Source organism: Pithys albifrons, chromosome 7, assembly GCF_047495875.1.
Source record: "Pithys albifrons albifrons isolate INPA30051 chromosome 7, PitAlb_v1, whole genome shotgun sequence".
NCBI lineage: Eukaryota > Metazoa > Chordata > Aves > Passeriformes > Thamnophilidae > Pithys > Pithys albifrons.
The window spans coordinates 9508567-9535250 of record NC_092464.1 but is presented as its reverse complement, the minus strand read 5'-3'; the positions used below and the strand labels follow the sequence as shown (position 1 = coordinate 9535250).

General features: G+C 42.5%; 1 protein-coding gene across 2 annotated transcripts; it reads right to left on the bottom strand.

The window, feature by feature from the left end:
* Positions 1-11004: 11004 nt before the first annotated feature.
* NOM1 (nucleolar protein with MIF4G domain 1) lies at positions 11005-26385 on the bottom strand. 2 transcript variants are annotated; one of them, XM_071560520.1, is made up of 11 exons: positions 25420-26385; positions 24509-24627; positions 23379-23574; positions 21068-21391; positions 20449-20559; positions 19137-19304; positions 18434-18555; positions 14158-14290; positions 13673-13804; positions 12871-12980; positions 11005-12058 (listed from the first exon to the last, which is right to left on the bottom strand). In XM_071560520.1, exons 1-11 carry the CDS (start codon positions 26374-26376, stop codon positions 11881-11883), a joined length of 2550 nt encoding a protein of 849 aa, XP_071416621.1. In that variant the 5' UTR covers positions 26377-26385; the 3' UTR covers positions 11005-11880. The 2 variants fall into 2 exon arrangements, with proteins under 2 accessions (XP_071416621.1, XP_071416620.1); XM_071560519.1 differs by having other exon boundaries at positions 25411-26376.
* Positions 26386-26684: the final 299 nt, after the last annotated feature.

Sequence of the window (26684 nt, the reverse complement as noted above, 5' to 3'; positions counted from 1 at the left end):
GCTCCCCCGCACATCCCTCTCTCTCCAGCCGTCCTGCTTGAGGGGAGTCCTGCCGCTCCTGGTTGGCACTGGTCCCGCTCCCTCCCTTGTTCCGATTTCTCCCTGCTCGGAGAAAGATGGAGAAGAGGATCCTGGGCATGCTGCGCGGGGAAGAAGATTTATGATGAAAATAGTGTTATTACTGACTGAAAAACAGACAAAACTTGAGCTCCCAAACCCCCTATCCCTTCCCCTTGGAAGCGCGTTCCTTTCGCTGAGTATTGGAAATTTTTTGTTCTTGCTATATATCGGGAAAACTGTTTATGTCATGAACGTTAAAACTGCTGGAAATCTCAATACTGTCTTTATTTTTGTATATGGTATTTATAAAAAAATTACCTCTACTTATGCATGCTAAATTATTCCCTAGGCCCTCCCACCCTTGCAAGGGGGTGGAAAATAAATGGCGTTTTCTACTAGAGGTGTATGAGCGCTGTGTGAGAGGGGCATGCTCAACGCTCCATAGCCAGGGGATTTCGGTGCTCTGGGAGGTGTTGAAGCCCTCTGGAAGGAGCAGGGAACCGCTTTCTAACTCGAATTTAATCTCGTGCCACAGCTGTTGTGTAGTGTCTGGCAGTGGCGTGGGGTCTTCTTGAGAGGAGCGCACTGGAGCTGCGTGTCCCAGGCGGGTACCGAGGGACTGGCGGCGTCCCCGTCGTGCAATGCTTTGGGGAACCCGACGTGCTGCGGAACCATCTCCCCCAGGACGGAGCAGCGCTGGTTTTCAGGGGCGACTTGACTCTCACACCAGCTAGGGGCTCCGGCGGATGGGAGGGGGGCGAGGGGTTCCCGTGCCTTCCCCCGGACCGAGGGTGGGACCCCCCCCCCCCCACTCTTCCCGGCGGCGGAGTGCGGGGTTTTCGATAACTGCGGGATTTATCTCGCCAATAAATTTGCGGATCAATTAATCCCTGTCACCGCAGCTCTTCCCCAAATCAATTATAGCGAATTTAAATATAATCACTGGCTCATCCCCGCCAGCTCGGGGCCACGTCTGGCAATTCATCCCCGCTAATGAATTACGGGGCGGCTCCGCTCCCGCACAGGGGAGAGGAGGGATCCGGCCTCCGCATCTCGGTGCCACCGCCTCGGAGGTCACCGCTCCCTGGCAGACCCCGGAGGCCGAGAATGAGGAGCTCCGAAACAAGGACCGTTTCCACTCCCGTGCATTTTAACAATAACAATAATGATAATAGGGGAAAAAAAACTTTTCTCCGAACACGTGTTAACCTTTTAAATGGGGACAGCGTGGCCTCTCTAGAAGGCTTCTATAAAAACCCGGTCCATGAAACACAGGCTGATGGATGCATGAGACTATGGGATGGGATTCACGAAGGAGAACTGTTGTCCCTCACAGAGAGCTTCAGGTGCGGCGGCTGAAGGTGCATTCGGGCATAACACGGTTAGTTACCAGCTCACCGGTCCCGCACACCAAGCGCCCTGCGGCGACACGCCGAAAATCACGATATAAATAAAAAATTTGGATGGATCCCATATTTCTAAATACTTGCTCGGGATAAACTCAACTTGGTCTTGATTGACACGTACGTCCTTACACGGAAACGATTACATAGGACGCTCTGATTTAAATTTGTAAACGATTTTCTTTCGGCCACACTCTGTGCAGACTTTAAGGCGATAGAAAAATAAAGGCATCAGTATCTCTGCGGTTTTCCACGCCACTTGCTGCGGCTGCATCTTCGAGGGTGAACGGCGGCACAGGAGCGCACAACACCCGCGCAGGGCCGCGGTGGCTCCTCCACCCTAATCCCGGTGACACGTCCAAGTTACTGTCGCCAGAATTTACCTCTTGCTTATACTTTAGTATGTCTAAACTGTATCAGTCTGGAGGACACGCTATTATATTATAAAAATTACCATTAAATGAAATAAAATGTATAGCGTAAATAATTATGATAATGATAACAGCAATACTATTGAAGTGCTACCTGGGATCACCCCTCCAAAAAAAAGGTCGTCCCTCAGTCATTGATTTCCAATTAAATACTCACTAATTAAACTGGCAGAAGTGTCCCACCGGGCCAGAAATATTCTGTATGCCCAGGAGGTGTGTGTCCAAACGTGTCTTACTCCCATGAAAACCAGTCTTGCGGGTACAGGCAGCTATTCACGGACTCGGTATCAAAGTCCTACCGGTGTATTGTGTCTGTCTCAATAAAATTAATCTCTTTAAAGCCCAGCGTCTCACAAGAATAGCTTCAGTGTTCCAGACTACAAGGGCAAATATGTTTTTCAGATTCTGTTTTTATGGACGGATTAAAGTTTATTTTCCATAATAGGGCACCTAATAAAACTCATAAAGCTCTGTCAGTCTTACAGCTGGTGGCCTCATTTAACACTTTCACTTCGTAAATCATTTTACAACTTACCAGGTGTTTCCAAAACTGAAAGGAGAGGAGGGGGGAAGAGAGCGAGAGGGGGAAAGAGAAATTAAAGTCACTTAAAATATAGATACGGTCCTTTGGCGGTGGGTGCGTTTGCATTGTCGCTTGGAAGGGCTTCAAAGAAGGTGTCGATCCCAACGGGAGAGAAAAGCCTTTTAATCAGTATTTCCCACGCTCTTTTGAAGTGCGGAGGCTCGTCCCCACGTGCAGGGTAATCAAAGGCTCAGGCTGATTAGCGGAGCCGGTAACGTGTGCGACACGCTCTGCATCCCTCGCCCCGCTCCGCTCCCCACCCGGCCCGGGGAAGCTCCGCGCCTGCCCCCGCAGCACCCCGGGCCGGAGGGGTCTCTGGCGGGGTGTGCCCCAGGTTTTGCCCGTCCGGTCAGCATCAAAAGGGCCCCGTTATCACTCGCATCCCAGCTCAACCAGGGACTGGAGACGAAGTGGATACTCTCTCTTGGATAAACATCGTCCGGAGTATTCCCCCATACCCAGCTCCGGGGTGTCCCTCCATCCAGCCTCGTCCACCTCCTCCCACCTCCGATGTTCCTCACCCTGCCCCAGGGGCCTCATAATTCCAACCTACCTCGCCTCACCTCAAGTTCCCTTGCAACAACTGTGGGGCCTCCCTGCACCCATGCCCAGGGTGCCCCCTCACCGGGACATGGGGTGCCCCATTGGTGCTGGTGGGGTTGTGTTGCCTCAAGCCACGGTGCAGGCAGGACCAGCAAGGCTTTAATCTAAACCCTTGTTTGTAGTTTCATTATTCTGTCGGTTCCCTCCCCCAGACACAGTAGGTAACAAGCCTCTTAAAACTTTCATTGCTGTACTTGAGAAGTGGTAAGTATGAACATGGACCTTTGGTAGACATTTTACTTTAAAAAGCAACACGGTTTGGGCATGGATGTCATTAACTGGCAATTTCATAAGCATTAAGTGCTAAAACAAAAGAACCAAAATAGGATCCATATGTTCGAGGTAAACCTGCTAAAAGTCTTTCAAATGGGAAACCATAAATATATAATCTCCCTCAAACCCTCCGTGAAACTGCTGAGAATGAAATACACGACTAGCAGAAAGACTGTTGATTATTTCTGAAGTCTAAACTGTTATGCTCATCCAAAACTAAAAGATTAATATTTTATTTCTCTATTTCTCAGCTATTTCTCTAGTTCTCAATACGACCCGTCTGACATTTCTTCCTCCTCCTCTTAGACCCCTTCCCTTTACGCCTGCAGGGCTGGACACAGAGAGGCCATGCGTGGGAGTGCTGTACTCTGCATCCCTGCTGTTCCCTGGGTGTGCTGGTGGCTGCGTCACTCCCATGGATTCTTCCTGCCTCCTATTTCTGTGACAGCTCTGATTCCTCTGCCAGGGAGCTACACTCAGGTTTGGTTCCACCAGGTATGCCTCAGGACAGTGAATCTTAGCATAGATTCCCTTCTTTCTTTTCCATCTTTCCCCTTGTGTGCTGTGTGTGCTGGGATAACCACACCAGGCTTCAGCTATGAAAGCAGAAATATTTTTTTTAATTCCTCAGCCATGCATCGTTCTTGTCATGAGCAGAGTGCTTCTTGGCTGTCTGTTTGAATTCCGTGAACAGCATCACAGGACAAAAAAGTGGAAGGGATAAAGCGTAGTGCTCAAATTACAGTCTTTCTGTCCCCAGAATGGTGGTTTCAGGTCTGGCCAGATTTAAATACCAATTGCACATTACTCTGGGAATTACTCAGCAACTGTGACACAGATTTTTCATTTCTCACCAACACTCATGCAACCAGAATCATACCAATGGTGTATTGAGGTTGTCCCACATTAGAAGATGTGGGTTTGTCTTTTCTGGGACTTTTTGCTTCATTTTTCTTGCCTTACAGGTTGCATAATGTCTCATCCAAACAGTCTTCTGCAAGGCCAGTGGACCCACAACATACTTAATGTCTTGTCCCTACTCCAAGGACTGAAGTACTTTAATTTAACTGAAGTTCTGTGTGGAAATGGAAGCACCTGTATGGAGATGGGATCACCTGCAGCATATAGGAGTCCAGAGTTGTCTTTCTCTGATCATGAGCTACTATAAAAATCTGGTTTTCAACTTCCTTTTGGAAAAAAATCAGGTTTTGCTGAGTTGGTCTAACTGGGACTGGTCTCTAAAATGAGTAGGTGAGAATAAAAGTGCCTTTTTCATCTAGTAAAACCCAGCAGAGCCAGTGGCTTGCAATGAATTGTGTAGCTGCAAGGCTTAACTTCATTTTGCTGCTGGCAGGAAGGACATTTGCAAGAGGATCACAATTTCCTCTAATTAATCCATTATTTTAAATTATTATTCATAGAACTTCTGTTAATGTTCTTGGCCAATGGTAGCTTTTGGCAGGTGGTACTCATGTCTGAGAAGGGAGCACAGATGGACAACGAGGAAGCCTTTAATTCAGCTGCCTCCTCTTTTCCCGGACAGAGAAGATGGGGACGGAGAATTCCTGTTCCCATCCAGCAATTCTTGGCTATGGATACCATTTCCATAAATAAAAAAATAAAATTAAAAAAATAAAATACATCCAGCATAGAATTTAATGTGAGACTAGGGCAGGAGAGTGATCTCAATTTAGAACAACATCTCAAGGAATGGGGTATATTGTCCATCGCTTGGTATCCCTGGATGCCCTTTCTGGAAAGTACGTGGAAGCCAAACAGAAGCTGCCTCCAGTGCTAATTTCTGCAGTGTAATAGCAGCTGGCAAAGCACAGAGGTCTGCACAGACGATCTAATGATTCTTTCTGGACTTCAACATGATGAATCTATAAAGCATGTATTGCTGTAGCAGCTAGGTGCAATTTTAGAAATGTTAATGAGTAATTACATAAAGGTTGTCCACAGTCATCGATGTTAATCACTGTTCTTTTGCCAGGGATAATTAAGATGACACTTCAGCAGCATCAGCCAGTGGTTCCTGCTGCCTGTGCTGTCTCCTTCTCCCCTCCCAGCTCCTGCCATAGCTCTCACCCTCATTCAGGGATCTCTTGACTCCCTTTTTCCCTCTCAAGCTCTTAGCTCCCAGCTTTTCTGAAGGCCCTGACTGACCATGGACTGAGGATTTTTAAGCTGTTAATGAGCATTTCACACTGTCTTGAGAGGGTGAGCTGAGGGTGCTGGGAGAAGCAGATCTGAGTGATATGAGGCAGTGATTTGCTGCCTCTATGCTCCTGCTCAGAGCATCATAGCACTCAGCTCTGTTCTGCAGGTAACTTGCTTAGAAAATGTCTGCAAATTATTCCACGTTTCTTCAGCCTCTTCATGAAACAGCTGCTCTTCCCACCTTTTTTTCCTTTTTGTGTGTCTTGGAAATGTGATTAATGGATCATGGCCAGTATAAATGACTATGGAGGAGATGGAATAACAGCTGGGAAAGTATGTGATTTGTTGTACTAAAAGTTATAAATTTTATCCACATTTTCACCCTTCAGCCCCGTGATCAGATGCTGTTCAATGTAACACAGGTTTCAGGTGATGGAAAGGCCATGATGGAGGATTTAGTAGAGGAGAGATAACTGGTCTGTTCCACTGTGGGCAGGTTGGGGGGTGAGTTCACTCCGTTCTCTCTTGCAGATTTCCCAGGTAAATAAGTGGAACTGTCTGTGTGCTGGACAGACTAAAACAGAGAATGGGAAGGCCAACTCAAGGTGTCTCAAATTGGATCCCCCTTGGGGAGCAGGAGCTCTCAGCAGCCTGTACCACAGAAAAGATCTGTTGTGTTGGCTCTGAACTTGCCATGAGAGCACACCACTCTTGCAGTAACCCAGAATTTATGGGTGCCCTTTGCTTTGGGGGTAGAAGGAAGAAATCTCTTTCATTGTCTTAGGATGGCAAGATATCTGAAACCCCCACTCTTTTATTCCTCCAAATCTTCACCTTCAGGAATAATAAACACATTTATAGGTTAGATTTGAGGGTCAATTTTAGTAACAGGAAAGTGAGATAATGTTGAAAAGGCTTAAATGTGCTTTTCGTGTGCCTCTGACAGCTCCATGTCAGCCTTGGGGAGCCCTGACTCCTTCCTGGAGGGGGCCATTTCAGGGAAAGTGTTACTCAGCATCCATGAGGGTGTCAAAAACCTGGCCAGGAATAAAGACCTGAGCAGTGTGAAGGTTCCTTAAACTCACAAATTCGGTGTGAGGTCTTACAAGAATAGGGCAGCCCAGAAGCATGGATGGGTCCAGTGTCTCTGATTCTCACCTTGATTTCAGAGCACAGGCAAGAAAGGTGAACTGATTCAAACCCCACAGCTTTCAAGATAACGTAGTGCCTGCTGCTCAAGATCTGAAGTTCTGGTGAAGAGCTCCAGAGACTCCCTCAACAGCTTTTATTACCCTAGGAACTGTTTAGGATTCTCAGGTGTTGTCTCTGCCTTTCTGCAGTGCTTCCTCATCCCCACCACACAGTACCTGCATAATCCCTGGTGTAATAAAAAATCTCAAAGAGACCAACAAACTTAGTTCTAAACCATTTACGTAGGGAAATTGTGAAAATAAACATCATCTACCAAACATTTTAAGAATGAACTGAACTACAGAGTAAGGAAAAAAAATTCTATTCAGAGTCTAAGACTTTGGTTGAGGAGGAAAAATAATTTTGTGAAGAAGATGCAAGCATAGAAAATGCTGTCAAGGTAACTTATTTTTCCCCAAGGTGACACCAAACATGTCTCAGCTTATTGTCTCTGTATTAGAAAAACACATTGTTCCATCCCCTTGCTGTAACCAATGGCTGCTCCCTCGTGGCTTCACTGCCTCCAACAATATTCCCTGCTATTTTCCAGCAGAGCTGTGTGGGCCTGTGCACCCAAGAGAGACCTGAGGGTGCTCTTACTATCTGAATGGTAAAAGGTCCATAATGGAGTTTTTAATGAAAAATGTATCACACTTGGAAAACTCTCACTTATTAAAATGAAACAACCACCTCACTGTAACTGACAGAAGACTTTAAAGAACTATTCAAAACCAGTCTCTTTTAATTTTACTCTGTACCTCTCATTCTAGTTTCATTACTTTGTCATTTTTAATTCACATGAGGTGGGTTGATTTTGGGGTGTGAACTGTTTTGTCCTAGGACCTAAGTTTTAAGGAATTTTTGGTGCCAGCTGGCTCTTCCTAAGCTTATTCTTGATAGATGATCATTCATTTCCTTAAAGTGTTATTAGGAAAACCACATGGTATCCGATTTGGAATTGTGCATGCGTCTAAATTAGCTGGAGGCTTATTGCAATTAGTTTTAAAGGCAGGCTGCAGTTTGCACCAGAATTTGGGGATAGCACAGCTGTTTTATATGGGCAGCTGTGACGTCCATGCCCGTGGGGCTCCTGGTAAACTAAGCTTTACTGGAGGGTGAAGGAAAGTTCCTACAGGATGAAATCACAGAAAGTGGCATATGGTAAAAGAGTCATACCTCTACCTACAATTCCTGAAATCAGTCCAGCCCAAAAAGTCTTGGGTTAAGCATGCACTCAGCCTTTTATAAGTGACCCTATGGATCAAATTGTTTCCTGAAAACAAAAGTGCTCCATCCACTGCAGGAAAAAAATCACACACGGGCTCTGTCACACACACAGCCAGGCACTAAGCTGCAATTGCACTCAATTCAACCAAAATTCGAGTATTGGAGTTGCCACTTGCATATTTATTAGGCTGAAATCACTGTCACGCACAATTGGCACCGTGCTGCTCCCGGGCTGTAACTTCTCACGTCCAGAGTTCACCCGCAGAACAATGGGAATGAAACGATCCCAGATGTGCTCTGAGCACAGGATTGGGTTGCACACCTTCCCCAGCGCCAGGCAGGGCAGACCCGCCGCGTCTGCGCCTTCGGAGCGCGACTGACATCAACCCGTCATCCCCGGAGCGCAGGACAATGGAAAAATGGCAAGTTAAGGAAGCCCTGCAAATACTTGGCCCATTCAGGTGCGGTGTTAAAACCCTGCCAGAAGGACTTGTGTATGATTTATCAGCGTAACACTGGCCAAAGCTAAAAACCAGACTTCACTGCCCTGTTAATTTTGATACAGAAAACAGAGAAAGTTTAAGACATCCCTGTCCAGCTTAAAACAAAAATCCAAACTGCTATGATGAGTGGATCGTGCTGTTCAAAGGGGGAATTCAAGTTTTCTGCTATATAACTAAAGAGTCAAACATCCGGCTTTTAGTTAAGTGCATCTAAAGCCAATGACTCCGTGTTTTCCACTGGCTCGTCGGGAGCAAGGATTAGTGTTGCAACCGTAGCTGTTCAGTTTTCCAGTATAGTCTATTTTTACCAATCCAAAGCCCTTTTCTTCTCATCAAGTAGCAACTTCCCTAAACCTCCTTTATGGAAGAAGTTTGTACATTTTAAGTGGCATCTCTGTTACTGGAGTGATCAGGGAATGTTTCTCACAGAGGATTGATGTTGGCTAACAGATAATACTCACTAGGAAGAAATCTCGATGTGCTGTATTTGGTGTATGTGTGCTATTGAGCATTTATTCCATGGCAGACAAAGCAAAATGTGTCCCAGCTGGGTGTAACTTCCCCAGCAGCCTCTGCTGGCAGGCAGTGCTGAGTGTGCAGTCCTGCAGGAAGCTGCCTGCCAGCATTCAGTCTTGCTGCTGTTCCAGAGAGACCTTATAGCTCTGTCAGCCCTGCTACAAGGAGGAGACACTCTGGCAGGGCCAGCTTTGCTGGGACAAGTCTTTCCTGCAGGGTTAAAGTATATATAAAATTATACATATATAATATATATGTTAGTATTACATTTAGACACACATGTATACATACATAATACCTATAAAATATAAGTTAATACAAAATAATCTCAGCTGTCTTTTTCACACAAGCTTTATATCCTTTATATCCTTGGGATGCAATGTCGACAGAAGCAACAGCTTGCAAATGCACGTGTTCATCAACAGCAGACTCTGTCAGACCTTCCACCTCTGGCAAGCTGTGGCAATCTGGTCAATAGAATCATGGAAAAAATTGTTAAATATGGCGAGATTCAAGACCCAGGAATTCACATTTATCTTGGAATTGTCAGATTTCTGTTGGACAGTTATTCCCTCACTGAAGCACAGCAGTAGAACAGGACTTTTGGAGATTTACCCACAAAAACTGTCCCAGCACCATGACTCTGATTGGCAGTATATTTTCAGCTGCTTTCCTTGCAAAGTCATTTTTTAAAAAAGAAAATTATGTTCCTACATAAATATGACAAATATAAAAGCCACAGGCAGGTAAAAAGTGTTGTGGGTTTTTTTTTTTCAGAAATAAAGGAATGGCTCTGATAACATAAAGTCTGAACAAAACATACTAGCCTTTGGGATAAATAATAACTAACCCAAGTCTCAGCATAAAAAAAAGGCAATTGCAATTTTTGACTGTAAGGTTAAAGCCATCCCTTCTAATTGCACAGCAACACCTGCATCCCACTGCCTCAGGCAGCTGCAGCAAGTGAATAGAATCAGACCCATAAAACTCTTGGCAGCAAAGCATGGTCAGCTCTGATCACCAAGCAAAGCACTCACACCAGAGACAGGCAGCCTGGCACCTTTCATCTAAGGAAGATGATTTGAATTTTATCTTAAGAAGCACAGTCGCCTCCACCTCCCTGCTCGAACAATGTGTTTCCATTTCTGGCATTAAACCCCAAATATGTTGACACACTGGGTCTATGTAAACTCCTACAAAAAGGTGATTAATTAGGTGGCTGCTGCAGTCTATGGGGAGCTATTTTTACTCACTGAGTCCCATGGGTTCCACAGCAGCCAGTTTCTAGGGGTTTGCAGTTTTTCTCCTGAGCCTGTACTCCAAAACCTAAATACCAGGTTTGGTGTGGTTTGTTGTAAGGCAGCTGTTTACAGACACTGCCTGAAGTTGTGACTTTTGTAGGACATCAAAATAGTGCCAATTCTGCTGCTGCCCACACTTCTGTTAATTGGTCTGGATTTCATAAGTATTGTAACTGAATTTTTTTTCTTCTTCTGTCTGTTAGATCTATGATGCAACTGAAGGGAAATGGGCAGTTCTGTACTCTTTAAAAGCTGCCAATGGTATGAAACAGGAGGAAAAAAGCACCTTGCTTTGTTCTTTTGATAGTCATTCTCTTCTGTTTGTTGCTACCTTGCCAGGGTAACCTGAGATTTTGAAAGTTGGTCTCTGCTCCCAGGACACCTTGCTCCTTTTAACTTTCTCTCTCCAACACAGGAAAGGTGACTAAAACCAGCTCCTTGGCTGCTGGGGGAAGCACTTTTCTGCCTGAAAACATTACTCACACACCTGGGCAAGCAGAGGATTCTACATTCAACAATTTGATTAAAAATAATTTTACTCAACAGGGACAAATCAATGGGTATCAAATACAATTAGGAGGCTCTGTAAGTGGCCTGTTGAACATCACAGGCCACTGTGGCTACAGAAGTAGGGCCAGCAGCTCCAAATTGGGTAGATCATACAGATGCACATTGCAGATGAGAAAGTACTTTCCCCTCTCCACCCAATTTAAGGTTATTCCCCTCCTGTCAGGCCAGCTCGAGTGAAGCTAATACAAAAAGCAAAGCATTTAGAAAAATGGCAGTTTAATGTGTAGTGGTGACAAAAGAAACAAATCATTAAGAGTGTTACAGAAAGAAATGCACACCATTTATTTTAAAAATCTGAGTGGAAGATGTAAATAAATTCTTAAAGAAGGTGTTCTCTTATTAAATATTCATACTGATGACACTCTTTTTCTGATTACCAAAAGTGATTAGGCAACTCCTAATCTAAAGCTGTGAAAAACAGGCTAGAAAAGCAATTACTATGCTGTGATCTCTCAACCCAATATAATTGGGCAAAGTCAGATCTTCAAGTTGCTTTACTACAGCTTTGAATCCAACTGAAGATCTTTTCCTGACCCACAGTCAGGGAAACAATTCACAGAATTAGCAAATAACTTCAAACACTTTGAGAAAAAAGTTGATTTCTTCCCAAACCAACCCACCAGTACTTGTGCCATCTAGTGGCCCCTTTCTTCAGGCAAGTGCCATGATTTGTTATTAAAAGCCTTTTAGTTAAGGCTGCTTCTTTATTATTCTACAATTTTAAAAGATTAGAATATGCAATGCAGAACACTGCTGCTGACGGGGAGCATCACAGAAGAGAAATTCACCCTCTTCTCCAGACACCAACCATTAACACGAACCACTAGTACTAAAAAGGGACATGACAAAAACAACATTTCCCCTTTCTTCAAACAGGCCTTGTATCCCCTTCAATTAAATCTCTAGTTAGTGTATAGAGCAAAGTAACTGCTTACATAAAAAAGGATCCTTTACAGTAAAAGGGCTCTCCTCATTCTCAAGTATTTGTGTCTGAAATATTTTTGTGTATGTTTTATCAGAAAATACTTTTTTTCTGTATGTTTTATTAGAAAAACAGAACTATAGCTTCAGTTTGGGTTCCTTTGCCTCCAAAGCCTTGGTTGCTAGTTCAACTTTTTCTTTTAACAAGTTAGCTTCTTCAGCACTCTTATGGGCCTGTGCATGTTTCAGTAAGAAGTGGGTAAGGAAGAGTTTCAAGCCCTCTCGTAGCATTCCCAGTTTGGGGTTGTCAGATACCCTGTAAAGATAGAGATCAATAATATTATTTACTCTTCTACTGTTTCAGAAGTTTCTTAATTTTCTTTATCGTCTTCAAATAGAAACATAATAAAAAACCCAACCTATAAAAGGAGTTTTATTATAGAGGCTTTAAAATTACCAAGTCTGGTTTGGCAAACAGCCCAAACACTCAACACACAACTGGCCCTCAACAATAAAACAGAATATTTCTGCCTCAGACGTGCTTTATGTAAACAATTATATTACAGCAAAAAAACAAGGCAAACACTGTGTTCAAGCTGCCTTGTGTTGCTGTGTAACAGCTGGAACATCACCACCCAATTTCTTCTAACTTATGTGACATTGCAAGCCTTACCCACTCCAGCCCTAAGTATCTCCAAGGACAGAGATTTCCCAGCCTCTCCAGGCAACCCAGTCCCATATCAAAAATAAGATTTTTCAATGTTGATAAAAACCCCAGAAAGAAATCCTTAAGATACCTCCTAGCAATGACTGCTGGCAGAGTGAGTCCCACTGCACACAGGTGGTACAGCAGTGACAGGTAATTACAGAGCTCTGCTCATAAGGATCCTATGATCAAAATGACACACTGAATATCTGAAAGCCTTATTTTGTGTAACACTTGTCACAGCTGCATCTCTGTCAGAGCCTGTGCTAACACACAAATGAAATGCTTCCCAGGAGAGCTCACCTTTTAAGGCTGATGTGTGGAAAACACACCACGTAATTCCAAACAAAATAAGCAAACTTCTTATCTTCCTAATTAATCTCCACAACAAGGGTTCCCTGGAGATGTCTCTGATCACTTACCTCACAAAAATGTCACTAAGTTCTTCAGCATCTGCTTTCATTAACAGTGTGCTTAATACTTGTCGCAAGAAACGGACTTTGGGTTTATCTAGTTCACTGAATTCAATTACCTGGCAGGCAGAGAGAATTAGATTAATTCAAGTATTTCAAAGAGATGTCTGCTCTTCTAAATGAACAGCTTTTAGCACACCAACTGGCCTCTGAATGTACTGAGTCTTGAGTTTGGCATAGAAGAATTAACTGAGAATGCTGTCTCCAAAAGCCAATCAATAAGGAAAGCAGAGAACCTTGTAAGGAATAGAAGTCTACTAGTACCAGAACACAAGATGTAATTTCTCAACTAGATAAATAATTCATAAATATCTGGGACAATCCATTTAATTACCTGTTTCATCCATTTCAACTATTCTTTTAATAAAATTCTATGGACTTCCCATTCTGAAATCCAAATGCTCAGTAGATTTCTTTCTCATCTAATAAAAATCATTATCAGCTAAAAAACCATAGCACAAAATCCACTGGCAAAGCCTGTTAACGAAGGGGCCTCAGTTCCAACTCTAGATACTCTACAAAGGGAACAATCTTACAACTGCAGGCTTTCTGTGTGCCTGGGTCACCACAGGTTCTCCTTCCCCCAGATGACACTGTTACTGTAATCAAATGGAATAATCTGGTAACTTTAGAACAAGTTCTGTCCTAGCATAATCAGCAAAAGTACCAGCTAGGCAACAGGGAAAATACATCTTCCATAGAACTAGCAAATGCAAGGAAAACAGAAGGATTTGGAAAGAGACACACCAACCTTGAGAACTGAAAGTGGCAGTGACTTTGTCCTTATTAAGTGAGCCAACAGTGAAATCAAGTTGGAGAGGGCAGCAGCTGACAGGTTTTCTAAGTCTCTGACTTTATCCCAAATACTGAACTGAAATGTCACCTAGAGGTCAAAGGTAAAAAAAAATAATCCTACAAATCAAGCAGCTGTTTAAATGAGTAACAACATAACAAACCTTTTGACCTTCTATTCTTTATAAGCCTTCTGTTAATTAACAGAAATGCTTGATCAGACTGTTCCAATTCTTTTAAAATGCAAACCTCCTGCACTAATTATTTTATTTCCTATTCAGATCTGACCACAAATAAGCCTTACTGAATGCATGCCCATACCACCAGAATTTTCCTCCAGGATCAGTATCTTAACAGGCATGCATCCATCCTCAGGTATTTCATAACTGTTTTCCCAACCACAATTATGAAATTAAACTAAAGAAGAAGCAGATTTTTCTTTACCTGAAATCGTCTTTCACATTCACAAAACTTGTTAGCCAGAAATGCATAGAAGGGGTTAAATGTCTTCTCCTGTAAGCAGCAGTAAAGGATGACATGAACTATTTCTCTTTCCTGCTGATCTTTCAGTCCAAGCCTAAAATTTAGCAAGAGAATGAGAACCATTTAGTAAGCAAAAAATTACTGACACAAAATAAGAGCTAGTCAACATCTGAGAGCAATACTCTAAAAAACCTCCAAACATCACATTAAATTTTACTTGTTAGAAAGTTCTTGTGATATGGAGATTGAAACTGTAAGCAGTTTTGACCTAGATGAAGTGTGGCTTCCCTGAACGACTGAGAACAGCAAGAGATGATAAAGACTGTGACAAAACAGGTGGAATAGCTATAACAACCTGAGATAAGAAGGAAGCCGAGAAGGAGCAAGCTGTGAGAATGGAATGTGTGCTGACAATTTCTCATGAAACTAAATTTACATCTGAAGAGTGTGTAATATCCAATTAGAAGTTGTGGCAGAGTATATGGACACTGTCATGGACCTATGAAAAGTGAACATGGGAGGGGATTTAGAATATATAGAGAGTAACTTGTAGATTGAAGTACTCTTCTCCTTTTTGTTTTTGAGTGTTACCTGTAGATTAATAAAATCAGTTTTGTGTGTGACACCTGTGGCCCTGTGCTGTTTGTCTGCTATGACTATGACATTACGAAGTCTTTAAAACATTGGATGGACTCAAACCCTCAGTACTGTGGGCTACACAAATATCCTGGTATGGCAATGTGGAAATGATGCAATATTATGGGTGTTAAAGGAGTGGCTGCAAAAGCAAGACCTCAACAGACAGAAGCGGAACGATACAAGTATAATCAGTCCCCAGGGAAGGAAAGGTAGTCCACTCCATGTTTGTAGCTCTTCCTGAACTAGAACAGAGGAGAGGGAAGACTTATCATGGTTGTGCCTGTGAACACAGCAGTAGCACTGCAGCAAATGCTGCTGCACAGACACCACCACAAAGGCTCAACAGTGAAACAAGAACTGTAGGGCCCTGTTGCTCTTAGCTCACACTTGTACCTATGGTCATGGGAGGAAGAACAGCCTTGGGATCAGTATAAGCCTATGTGGAGAAACATATTCATGGCCCTTCACCTCCAGGAATAAGAAAATATTCTAACATGTTTTTCCTACTTACTTTGTGACATGAATTTTTTAATCTGCAGGTCAACTACATTCTATATGATACTTGAAATTCAGTCAGTGATTTCAAAGCACCTTAAAAAAACAAGCCTGAAGAAAACAGTATCCATGAGTATTTATGTTGGCTGTCCCAGTATGAAGGCCAAGCACTGAGCAGCCTTCCAGCCTAAAAGAGGGCTGAGGCCCTTTGGCAGGGATTGGTAACTAACTTGCACTGCACCTGGTCTGTGAATAATATGATTTAACTTCCAGGGCTGCCAAATGCTTGGCAGCATTAAAACCAATTAAAATGAAAAATGCTTCATATTATAATCTGAAAAATATCAAACAAAATTCTTCTCATTGCTTCAAGCTCAAGTTTCACATGGCATTAGTACAACTCAAGCATACTTTCTAACCAAGTTTGACTTCACTGGAACTTGCCCTGCTGTCTGTAGAGGAGTTTGTCATTGCTTGATGCCACTGTCCCTCGTTTGTACACACCTCCAGACATCTGCATTGCATTTGATCACAGACACACCAGATTAACAGAGAAAAATACTGCTGTTCAGCCAAAACTCCCCAAAATTTAAGGTTTTACAACAGGAAAATCTGGGATGATTTCTAGGCTGATTGCCAATGAGCAGGGAAAACTTACAAGTCTGCTTCTCCGAGAGAGGCCACCACTGTAAGTCCTGTGCCTGTGATATAATTCATCTGCTCCCTTATCAGCCAAGTTCTGTCTGATTTTAGTGCAGAGCAACTAGGTGGTTTTTCACAAACATACAGGTTTTCAGTCACTGGACATGCATTTAATAGACGACACAAGAAGTTACACTGTAATCACTAATTTGGCACACTCTCCTTTTCCTTTTTTATCATCACATCTATCATGATTTGCTTATTTAGGAAATACTCATGCTGCCAGACAGTAACCAAATAACAACACTCAGATATGCAATTTTGTTCTTACCATGACTTCTTCACAGAACTAGCAGTATCCAATCTTTCCAGACCTAGCATTCCTAAGCATTTAGTAACAGTCTGGACTGACTGTCACTGCTGAGCTTCACCATAAACCTGCACAGATTTCATAAACCTGATAATCCTTGATAAAGAATGTGCAACCACCTCATCAATTAAATCATTCACGAGTTACAGTATTCCCATGGACTTGTATGTGTTGACCACTTGAAGAATTTCCCGCTGTTAAACAGGCTGCCTCTGAAGTAGGTTATTTATCACCAGCAGAAGCCTGTCTCTAAGTAGGTTAGCTGTCATCAGCTAAGCCCAAGACTATCACAGCCTTTAGATCAAAAACAGCAACTCTGAAACTCACCTTTCAAAAGTCAGTTGAAATTATTTTAGTAGATACAATGACTTCAGTAGATTCATGCTATCCTGAATTACACATCCCACTACACCAGGGTATGTGAGCCTCTTCAAAAGTGTCAGTATTTTCTGAGATGTAAAGTTTCTCACATTCTTTATCTCTTCAAAGTAACTTTTAAATTAGCCTCTCCACCAAACTGGAGCAGCATTCATTCCCTCTCCCGAGTGAAACTGTGTTTTGTGAAGGAGGTGTGGCCCCTCAAGCTGATGAAGTGGATCAAGTCTCACTCTCTCCTCCTTGTCTCCAGTGATTTGCCAACCCTCCCTTTACACTGACACCTCTGCAAACACAAGCTTGAGCCACTTCAGGGAGCTGTTCTGGCTTCAAACTAATTACTTTCATTTCCAGTAAGGAAGAGAAGGTCTAGCAAAACTAAAGAAGCCTGGATTTTAAATAGTTTAAATCATCTTTTAGCCACACCTCAACTCTGCCACAGAGCTAGCAGAAGGTGAATCAACAATGTTGTGAGACTGACATCAAACACACAAATATAAATTCCCACACACTCTGGAACACACTGAAATTAATGTTCACATTGAAATTAATTCCTTCACTGACAATGCTGTATACTTTCCCTTACACTCTGCCAGATGTGGGCAGATTTGAGAGTTCCTCTCCCCAAGTCTGCTGTACAAAATCCATACCAACACACACCAGGCAACCTGCAGAGGGTTCTTCTGCCAAGCCTGTATGTATTGAGATTTGTGTACTAGTTTAAATCGTCCAGAGGAGAGTCAAGCCCAATTTGCAAATTGAGCTACCAGGTCTTGGCAAGAGTTGCAGCAGCAGCTAATTTCTTTTAATTGAACAGGCCATATTAAGATATTGGAATGACTCCATCATGGTCTTAAATTCAAGCTGTGTTTTGCAGAAGTGGCATTTAATCAAATATTAGTTGACTTTATTACAAAGTCTGTTTTGGTTTGGTAAGCAAATTAAATAATTGCATGCCACCCTGGTAAAACAATTCCCTTGAATTACAAGGCTGTGACAGGAAAGTTCAGACCTGATCTCTTCTCTCCCACTTACTACAGACTTAAAATTAATATTCTGACAAACACAAAGAATAGGTTAGTTTGAGATTTTGCCTGATCACATCTTGTTCTAAAAAGCTGTTTGCCAAGTGGTAAGAAAACTGGTCTTAAAATGAAATGAGACCCTGGAGCAAATCCAAAGCTAATAAATTCTGTAAGAGGGAAGTGGAGGTGCTAGAACACTACCAGGTCATGCAGGTATGGTCAGAGACCCACAAGATGGCTTAGCAAGAAGTTAAGGAGTGGCAGTAGTACAGCAATCCCACAAACCCTGCAACAAAACCAAGAGATGTTCTGCAGCTTCTTCTGGTCTGCCTCTCTAAGGAAACAAGCCTGCAACAGTCTTCCATCCCCTGGACTTGGATACGCAGCTTCAATGCCAATAGAGACAGGCTCCTTATGTCAAAAGATGCTGTAAGTCAGTTATGGATGATTGACAAGAACAGGGGTTACACTTTTCCTCTGATTGCCAGTCAGTTCTGCCTGCACCCATAAATCCTTACACCAGGGTTTTGGTCCCTTCTCCTACACTTTTACCCTGCATGGATCCCTAGTTCCTTCAATTGCATAATAATTTAATAATTTAAATACTCTTAGGCCTATTTTATGCTATTTTTTCAACCCATTTAATGCTCTTTTTAGTTATGGGCTGTCTCCTGTGCTAGTCTGTACTTACTTGAGCAGCTTTTCAAAGGCATCCATGAAGTCTTCACTTGTCATCAAGACACAAAAAATACTTCTCCTGATATCGGTGTTCATTCTCTGCTTACGAGCAAGCTCCATTATCTTTGAACTTACCTGAAAATAAAGTTATATGCTGTTTTAGTTATGCTTGATTAAAAGTTATTTCTGTGTAGCCCTGAATAATACCACTAATGAAGATTTCCAGTTAACTATGAATCAGCAATCCAGAGGTCTTGAGCTTTTGTCCAGAGGCACAGGCATCATCAGGAGCTTTTTCAAATATGGAAATACATTTTAATCTACTTTAATTGTGCTAATCATTTTTAAGATGTGCTTCTCTGATGTAAGTCACCACAACCATCTCAGCACATTACTTTTAGAATCAGCTTGGATATATGCCACAGACAGACAACACTACTAGCAAATCCACTTTTAAATCAGGTCTCTTCTTTCACTTTTGCAATTCCACAGGATAACAAACAACAAGCTATACCTTAATATTTGTAGTAGCTCTTATGAAGTGCATCAGTACATTTTAAAAAACCTAACAGCAGAATTTACAGTCCAAAAGCTCAGCCTTAGGAGTGTCCGTGAAGGTTTTTTGGGGGGCTCTGAACTGAATTTATTCACCTGTGTGAAGAATCAGCAAGAGATCACAAACACTTAGACTTGCAACTAGCACTGCTTGGATTTACCTTTCCCACATGCAGTTTTTGCTGAGTCTTGCTGCTCGTATCACTGATCATTGGTGCTCCACTCCAGGATGACCCTACAATCCACCACCGACCAACCTGATCCGCGCTGAGCAGAGACTCCAGGGAGACACGGAGCTGTGTGTCTTTTCCTGAACCACTGCTGTGAACCTTGAATAGCAAAATACAAATAAAAAACAACACAAGAGCTTTCACCTGAAGCTTTTTTTAAAGAAAACTACAAATACTTTAATTACTTAAAATTACTTCTAAACAAATATTTTAAGCAAGTAAGTTAATGTCGATAAAGGTCTTCCCATGCTTACTGCCAAACCTTTGTTTCAGTCAGTAACCTGAAAAGAAATTAAAAGTTTCCCATGTGCTGTAATTTTTAGATACAAAAAGTATCTAAATAAATGTATATTTAGAAGCTCTTGATGTATTTCTAATTTTAAAAAAAGAGATAATAAATTTAAAAGTAGCCATCTTCCAATCACAAAATTTGGATAGAATTCAGACAATGCTGACACTGAAAATCAGTTGCAGCACCTTAAAATCTGGTCATGATTTTCCTTTAGAACACTTGACTAAATAAAATAATACAACAAACTGCCTTAAGTTTTGCACAGTTCAACCAACAAACATTTTAAGCTCTTTGATAACAATTTTCAACAAAGAGTCTAGAAGTGTATCAGGAGGACTGTGAAAATATAAGAGAGGAAATTCTACAGAACTATGTTACCTAGCTTGGTTTTGCCTGGTCTATTATCCTAATAGGCACATCCTGCACTTATAAATTACTTTCACCCCTTTTATTTTGGGTTGCTCTAGACAAACTGCCCTCTCTCTGTCAAAAACCAAAAAATCCCCCCAAAAAATCCAACAAACAAAAAAAAATAACTAACCCCCAAACCATCCAAAAAACCCAAGAAAGAACATCCAGATTTTCAGAAGTGTTAGACTTCCAAAATAATTCTGATGAAGTCAGGAACAGGTGTGCACATCCAAAAAAAGAACTTGTCATACTGACTTGTTTCTTCGGCACAGTCATTAAACACCTCACAATCTTTCTCATATATTTTACATAGGATTTTGAGGCAAAGTCTTTGGCTAAATATTATGTCCTTTCTTAAACTGTTCTGCAGAAGGCTGGACAAGGCGATAACACTTAATGATGTAAGAATTGATTTCTATCCCCCAGTTTCAGACTGTTAAATGAATTAAAAATATTATAGTTAATCAAGTCAACATACAATACATAGAATTACTTCTGATTTAAGGATAACTGGGGTCCATATGCCAAGAAAGTTCTCACCAGCGTTCTTTGCAATTTGCGGAGTCTTTCAACGGGTTCAGGATCATAACCAGGAATCTTTCGCATGTCATTATTCCTCAGTGCCAACATCGTCTCCAGCATAAAACGAACCTATTGGGAGGAGATACTTCTGTGGGTTATGTGCTGTAGGTGTGTTAAATATAGCAGAGAGTGTACTGTGAAATTACTAGTTTGTGAGAATAAGCAGCTCAGCTGGTAATATAGATTTTAGATCACGTGACTACAAATAAATCTTTATTTTAACCTCTACTATATTAATTAGTGTACAAGCTTGACTTCAAAGCTTGATCTGCTAAACACCATGCCTCAGTGACCATTTTTTGAAATGTAAAATTATCATGAAAAAGAAGCTCTGTCCATTGCATGACACACAGAAATCCTGTCTCACCATCACAAGCATTTCGGTGTCTGTGTCCCAGGTACTAATGGAGCAAGACAGATAAGAAGAATGCAAATAACTGAATGCAACAACAGAACGCTAATGGTAATTTAGAACATAAGTAGAATATAGCAGAAAACATTTTTTAAATTACATAACGTATCCAAGTACTTATTAAAGTCTATTGAGAATATAAAATCCTTAAAAACACACACATACCCTAGTCTGATCCTGGAATTTCTTCTCTGCTGTGCTTGCTTTCTTCTGGGCTTCGGCAATCAGCTCCTTCAAAGCCAACGCATCATCTTTTCTTAAGGAAAAGCCCACATTTTTCAGAAGAAACAAAATCAGCTCAATCTCTTTTTCAGTGAAAGCACTAACAAGCTTCTTCAGAATATCAAAGATCAGCAGGCAATGAACTACATGGAAGTTATACAGATGAGCAATCAAGGCAAGCAGATTTTCACATTCTTTCCCTTCAGCATCACTTTTACAGAGTTCATCAAATTTCTTCACCACAGCTTCCAAAAAGTGAGCACCGACCTGGCAGCAATTCCATTAAGGGGGAAAAAACATCCAGCAGTTAGCTCTAAGTAGATTTACAGACATCTGTAAAACATTAATTTTTGAGTCACTGCCAATGTTAATTTTAAAGAAAAATTGTTGCTCTTATCAACCAATATGAGTGTTCTACATTTACATGTACAAACATCTAAGTGGTGTGATGTTTCCATAAAAGTTTATGTTATTGACACCTCATATATGACATCCAGTTGCCTTTTAAAGCCTGTGCAAGAAAAACATGTTATGAACTTACAGTACACGTACATCAGCATTTGTTTACATAATTTTCATGGACACATATTAGCAACTTTCCAGCTGTCAGGCTAGGATGCTGCTACTGCCTGTCATTCATCCAGTAAAAGTTGCATGTCAAAAACCAAACGCACCACTGAGTTCAGCATTCCAGAACAAAATCCTTAACAGGAGAATAAAAAGTAGTATTAGAAAACAACTCCCAAAATACCAAGTTTTCACAGCTGCTGAGCATGAGCTTAGGCTGATTTTGAAGCCAAGGTAATTCTTAGTCCTTTGTCAGTGGTACAGTTTAGAAAAGACATTTTGGAATCTCTGTTTCTGAAGAGGGTTGATGCTAAAGACTGGAATTAGAAAGCATTCCAAAACACTACTGCTAAACAAGACTCCCCCCCATTGCTATGGTTCCAAAATCTGCTGACCGTTCTTACAAAAACCAGAAGTCCCAGCAGCAGTACTGACTTGCACTACAAGCCTTGACTAGTTTAGGTTTTAACTATCCAATGACTGCATAAACACAGCTACTGGAATCTCAGCTTCTGCATTGCTCAACCGAATCTTCACTGCAGCTGTACTACCACACTTTCATGTAAGGCATATTCTACACTTAGTCTATAGAAAAAACAATGGGGCTTTACAGTAAACTTAAATACTACAGTCTTGGATGTGTAACAGTCTAGTACAGACCACAGTCTGGGTATTATCTACCTATTTCTGACACCTATTAGTCTATCAGTATCTAAACCCAATTACTAGGTATTTTGCAAAGTTTCAACTTCTAAAAAGATTTTAATTTTTGTCTTAAAACAGTATTGTAGTAATATATTTGGAGTCACAACTGCCTTTCAAGCAGAAAAGAGGGACAACAACAAAGTTTAATGTCAAGGCTGCATGGAGAAAGCTGCTGTAATTGCATCCATCTGATATTTAATGTAGTTTCAGAGTCAGCATTTAGGCCTTAATATGACAAACTGAAGAACTTGCATCAATACATATTTTGCACTGAAATGTAGAAAAAAAAGTGTAATTTGATGGGAATATGGTGCTGAAATACTTTGGTTTTCTGATAAACATTTCACTGAAATTAGCTAAAAAGTTTCCTTTGACATCAGTACCTTCCTAACAGTATGCGAGAGAAATTGAGAGATTTTACCTTCATCATTCATCAGGTTTAAAAACACAGAAGAAAATCTTCCCCCAAACTGCCAGCTTTTGGAAGTTTTTTGCATTTCAGAATCATTGTTATACCTACTTAATTCCACTGATGATTTGGGATAGAAAAGAACTTTTTTCCACCAATGTAAAAGGATTTCTGTAACTGTAACACTTTTCTGATCTGGATACACATCGTTCAAAATCAATACCTTCATGTATCCAAGAGAAGAGAAAGGGATTAGTGTAATTAAAGGGGAGAGAACTCAAAGGCTAAAAATTTTTGGATCCTGGATGCAGAAAAATTTTGATGAAAAAATGATGTTTTTATAACTGACTAATGGTAACTCATGGAGGAAATAAAATCAGATAAAGCAACAGACTTGGCCCCTTCTGTTTGTGGACACCTTGAAAATAAGATACAATTATCGATGAAACTCAACTAAATAGGCTTTTTAGTGACACACAACTAAAAATCACATGGCAGTTAAAACAAAACACCAAGGAAAACACACTACAATATGTATGATGAAACAAAATGAGTCCCAGACACAAGAATTACCTCAATTCCTACATTGTGATGAAGAATGCTAACCAGAAGGACGTGCTCCATCACCAGCCTTGCAGGCATGGCCACTGCAGTGACACAGGCGTTCAGGAGCGTGTCTGTCAGAGTGTCATTCATGTCCTTCCTGCTGTTGGCCATGTAGAGCTCTTCCATCTGTCCACTAATGGAGGACAAATTTGGCTCACTCAACCTACGGAGAAACAAAAGCCAATGTTCACTTTTTCTTCTCTTCACATAGTCTCACAATTTTCAGTTTACACAACAAAAACATATTATTTTTAGAGAAACTAGTGTGGCTTAAGAAAAGATTGAAGATTGAATAGATGATTTGAAGGGACCTTTTGAGTTCTTCTGTGTTCACTAAACCAGGAAAGTGTAATATATTTAATTCTGGTGTAGTTTGAAAAAAAATTTACATATAAAAACACATTATCAGCAGTATTTATAAAGCACTGTCAATGTGCTTGCTGTCACACTGAACAGATTGAGCAAGAAAGCAAACTGTGCTTAGCTGTTTTAACTATGCCACATCAGTCTTTGATGAAATCAATTATGCAAATAATTCCTACTTTGACATATAAGGCATATCAAATTTCAAATGACTGAATAAATTCTAGTTTGCATTTTACAGACAACAGATAAAAAATTACAATAGACTCTTATTTTAAAAATACTTTAAAAATTAAATTAATATTATTTTTTCTGCTCTAAAGTACTTTAAGTTAGGAAGTGTTGCTCCTTTCCAGTTGTAGTGCTGGAGAAATTTAATTTAATTTAAAAAAAAGAAAGCAGTGGGGTTCTTTTTGGGGGTGGTTAAAGTTCACACTGAGGATTTTTTATATGCATACTCCAACTGACAGTGAATTATACCCAGCACTTGCAGGCAACTGCTGTGTGGAATCCAGCCCAATCTTAAATTTATTTTCTAGATTTTTCAACGTCCATAATGACTAACTTTGAAGAATTTATATCAACAAAGATAATTATTCTTAACAATAGCAGACATGATTGCCAACTTAAAATCAGCTTTTGGAGAGAAAAGTCACATCCTTGTCACTTGGCTTTGAATGATGAACACTGTCACAATGAACCAGAAAGATTAACAACTTTCCTTATTACATTACCTATTAATGAGGCCATTCACCATTTTCTTCAGTCTTCCCAATTCTTCTCTTTTCTTGTCATCCAGTATCTCCTGAGCTCTCCTTACTTGAGGGGGAACATACTTTGCAGCACTGTGAGTCTTCCCAAGAAAAGAAGAAAATAAGATGCCAGTTGAGACCAATCAGTATCTTAAACACCAACATGCATTTCTATTTAAGATTAATATACCAAACTTAGTTAAGGATATATCTTAATCTAATAGCAAAGGAAATTTTCTAAGGAAAAACATACAGAAAAGATACAGGCAAGAAGTTACCCTTTACGACGAACTTGACAGCAGCAAAGCTTCTCTTTCCTATACATGAAATCTTTTTTAAGCTATGCTTATTAAAACCTGACATCCTAGGTCTTGATTTTACCCAGGTTTTATCAGTGCTAGCTTAAGTTAGTGTCACAAGCGCTAAACGACCTGTGTGACCTCCTCCCGTCCACCTATTCTAAAGGAACACAAGCAAAACGTCTGGGACCATTCAGAAGCAACAGTTCAGTGTGTAACAGATCCTCATTTTAACACAAGCTGTCTTTGCTGTTAGCAGAAGCACTTAAGCATGTTCTTACACTTTAAAGCCAGGGCAGTTCCTTTTACTTGCTGATCTCCCATGCGTAAAGATCCCACATGCCTTGTGCTGTAGGGAATTCCCTGCCACCATCCGACTCGGGTGGTGTCTATCAGCTGTCCCCAGGACCTGGCACGCCTCTCAAGTCAACACTGTCGCTGGGCCCAGCACTGTTTTGGACCAGGACATGTCCCGACTGGATAGCAAGCACCTGTGCTTTACCGAGGCGATGTAACTGCTCTGTGTGCTGGCTGTGGCATGTCCTTTGAGCAGACGGTGTGTGCTATCGGAGGCGAACATCCTACCTCTCTTACCTCCTCCTCATCCTCTTCCTCCTCCTGGTCCGGGGGCTCACTGGCCTCTGGCTCCCCGCCGTCCTCGGGGGATGAGGACGAGCTCTCGCTCTCCCACTGTTCTTCCTCGTCATCCCCCTCGGAGGGCTCCGAGGCGTCATCCTGATCCTCCTCGTCCTCCTCGTCCTCCTCTGGTCCCGGCGGGCGCTCCCGCGGCCTCGGCTTGGTCTCCTTCTCCTTGTCCTCCTCCTCCTCGTCGCTGCTTTCGCACAGGCTGCTGAGCCCGGCCCGTGTTCCCAGCGCTCCCAGCACGTATCCCAGCCCGTCCCGCAGGAAACTCTGCGGCACCCGCTCCGTTGCGGGCCCGTCCTGCTTCCTGCGCCGCTTCCCGAGCCCCAGCTGCCGCTCCAGCCGTCGGATCTCCTTCTCCTCCTCCTCGTTGGCCTCCAGCAGGGCTCGTTTCCGCGCCGAGGCGGCGGCGGCCGAGGGGCCCGCAAGGTCTGGCGATGTCGGTGCCGACACCGCGCCTGGCCGCTGCTTCCCGGCGCCGGGCGAGACAGGGGCTGAGGGGCGGGCAGCGGGAGCCGGCCTGGCCGGACCGGACTTGGCCGGAGCAGGTTTAGCCGGACCGGACTTGGTCGGACCAGGTTTAGCCGAAGCCGGCTTGGCCGCAGCAGGTTTAGCCGGAGTCGGCTTGTCCAGAGCAGGCTTGTCCGGGGCGGCGGGAGCCTCCACAAGCTCCCCACGTTGGAGTCGTCGCCGTCGGCTCCGCTTGAGCCTGCGCTTCTCCTTCCTGGCGTCCCGGCGACTCCTGCGGCTCTGCCTCTCCGAGTCCCTGAGCAGGGCCAGCGGCGGCTGGTCGCCGGCCGCCTGCACGAAGTCCTGCACGGCCTGGCTCAGCCGGGCGAGTTTGCCGGCCCGGACACCCCGCGGCCGCCGCCGCCCGCCCGCGGCCACGCCGCGCTTGGGCGCCGCCATCTTGGGGAAGGGCCGCGCGGCCGCTTCCGGCTGGCACAGCGCCCCCTGCCGGGCGGCGCCTCAGGCGGGTCCGGCTCTGAGGGGTCGGACCCTGGGGAGGCTCCGCCAGTAGAGATCATCCCTTTTATGTATATGTATTTAAAAATATTACGTTGGAAAAGACCTCTGAGATCATCCAGTCCAACCTGAGACCGAACATCACTATGTCAACTAGATTGGCGCTGAGTGCCACGTCCAGGCTTTCCTTAAACACCTCCAGGGATGGTCGGTCCACCACCTCCCTGGGCAGCCCACTCCAGTGTTTAGTC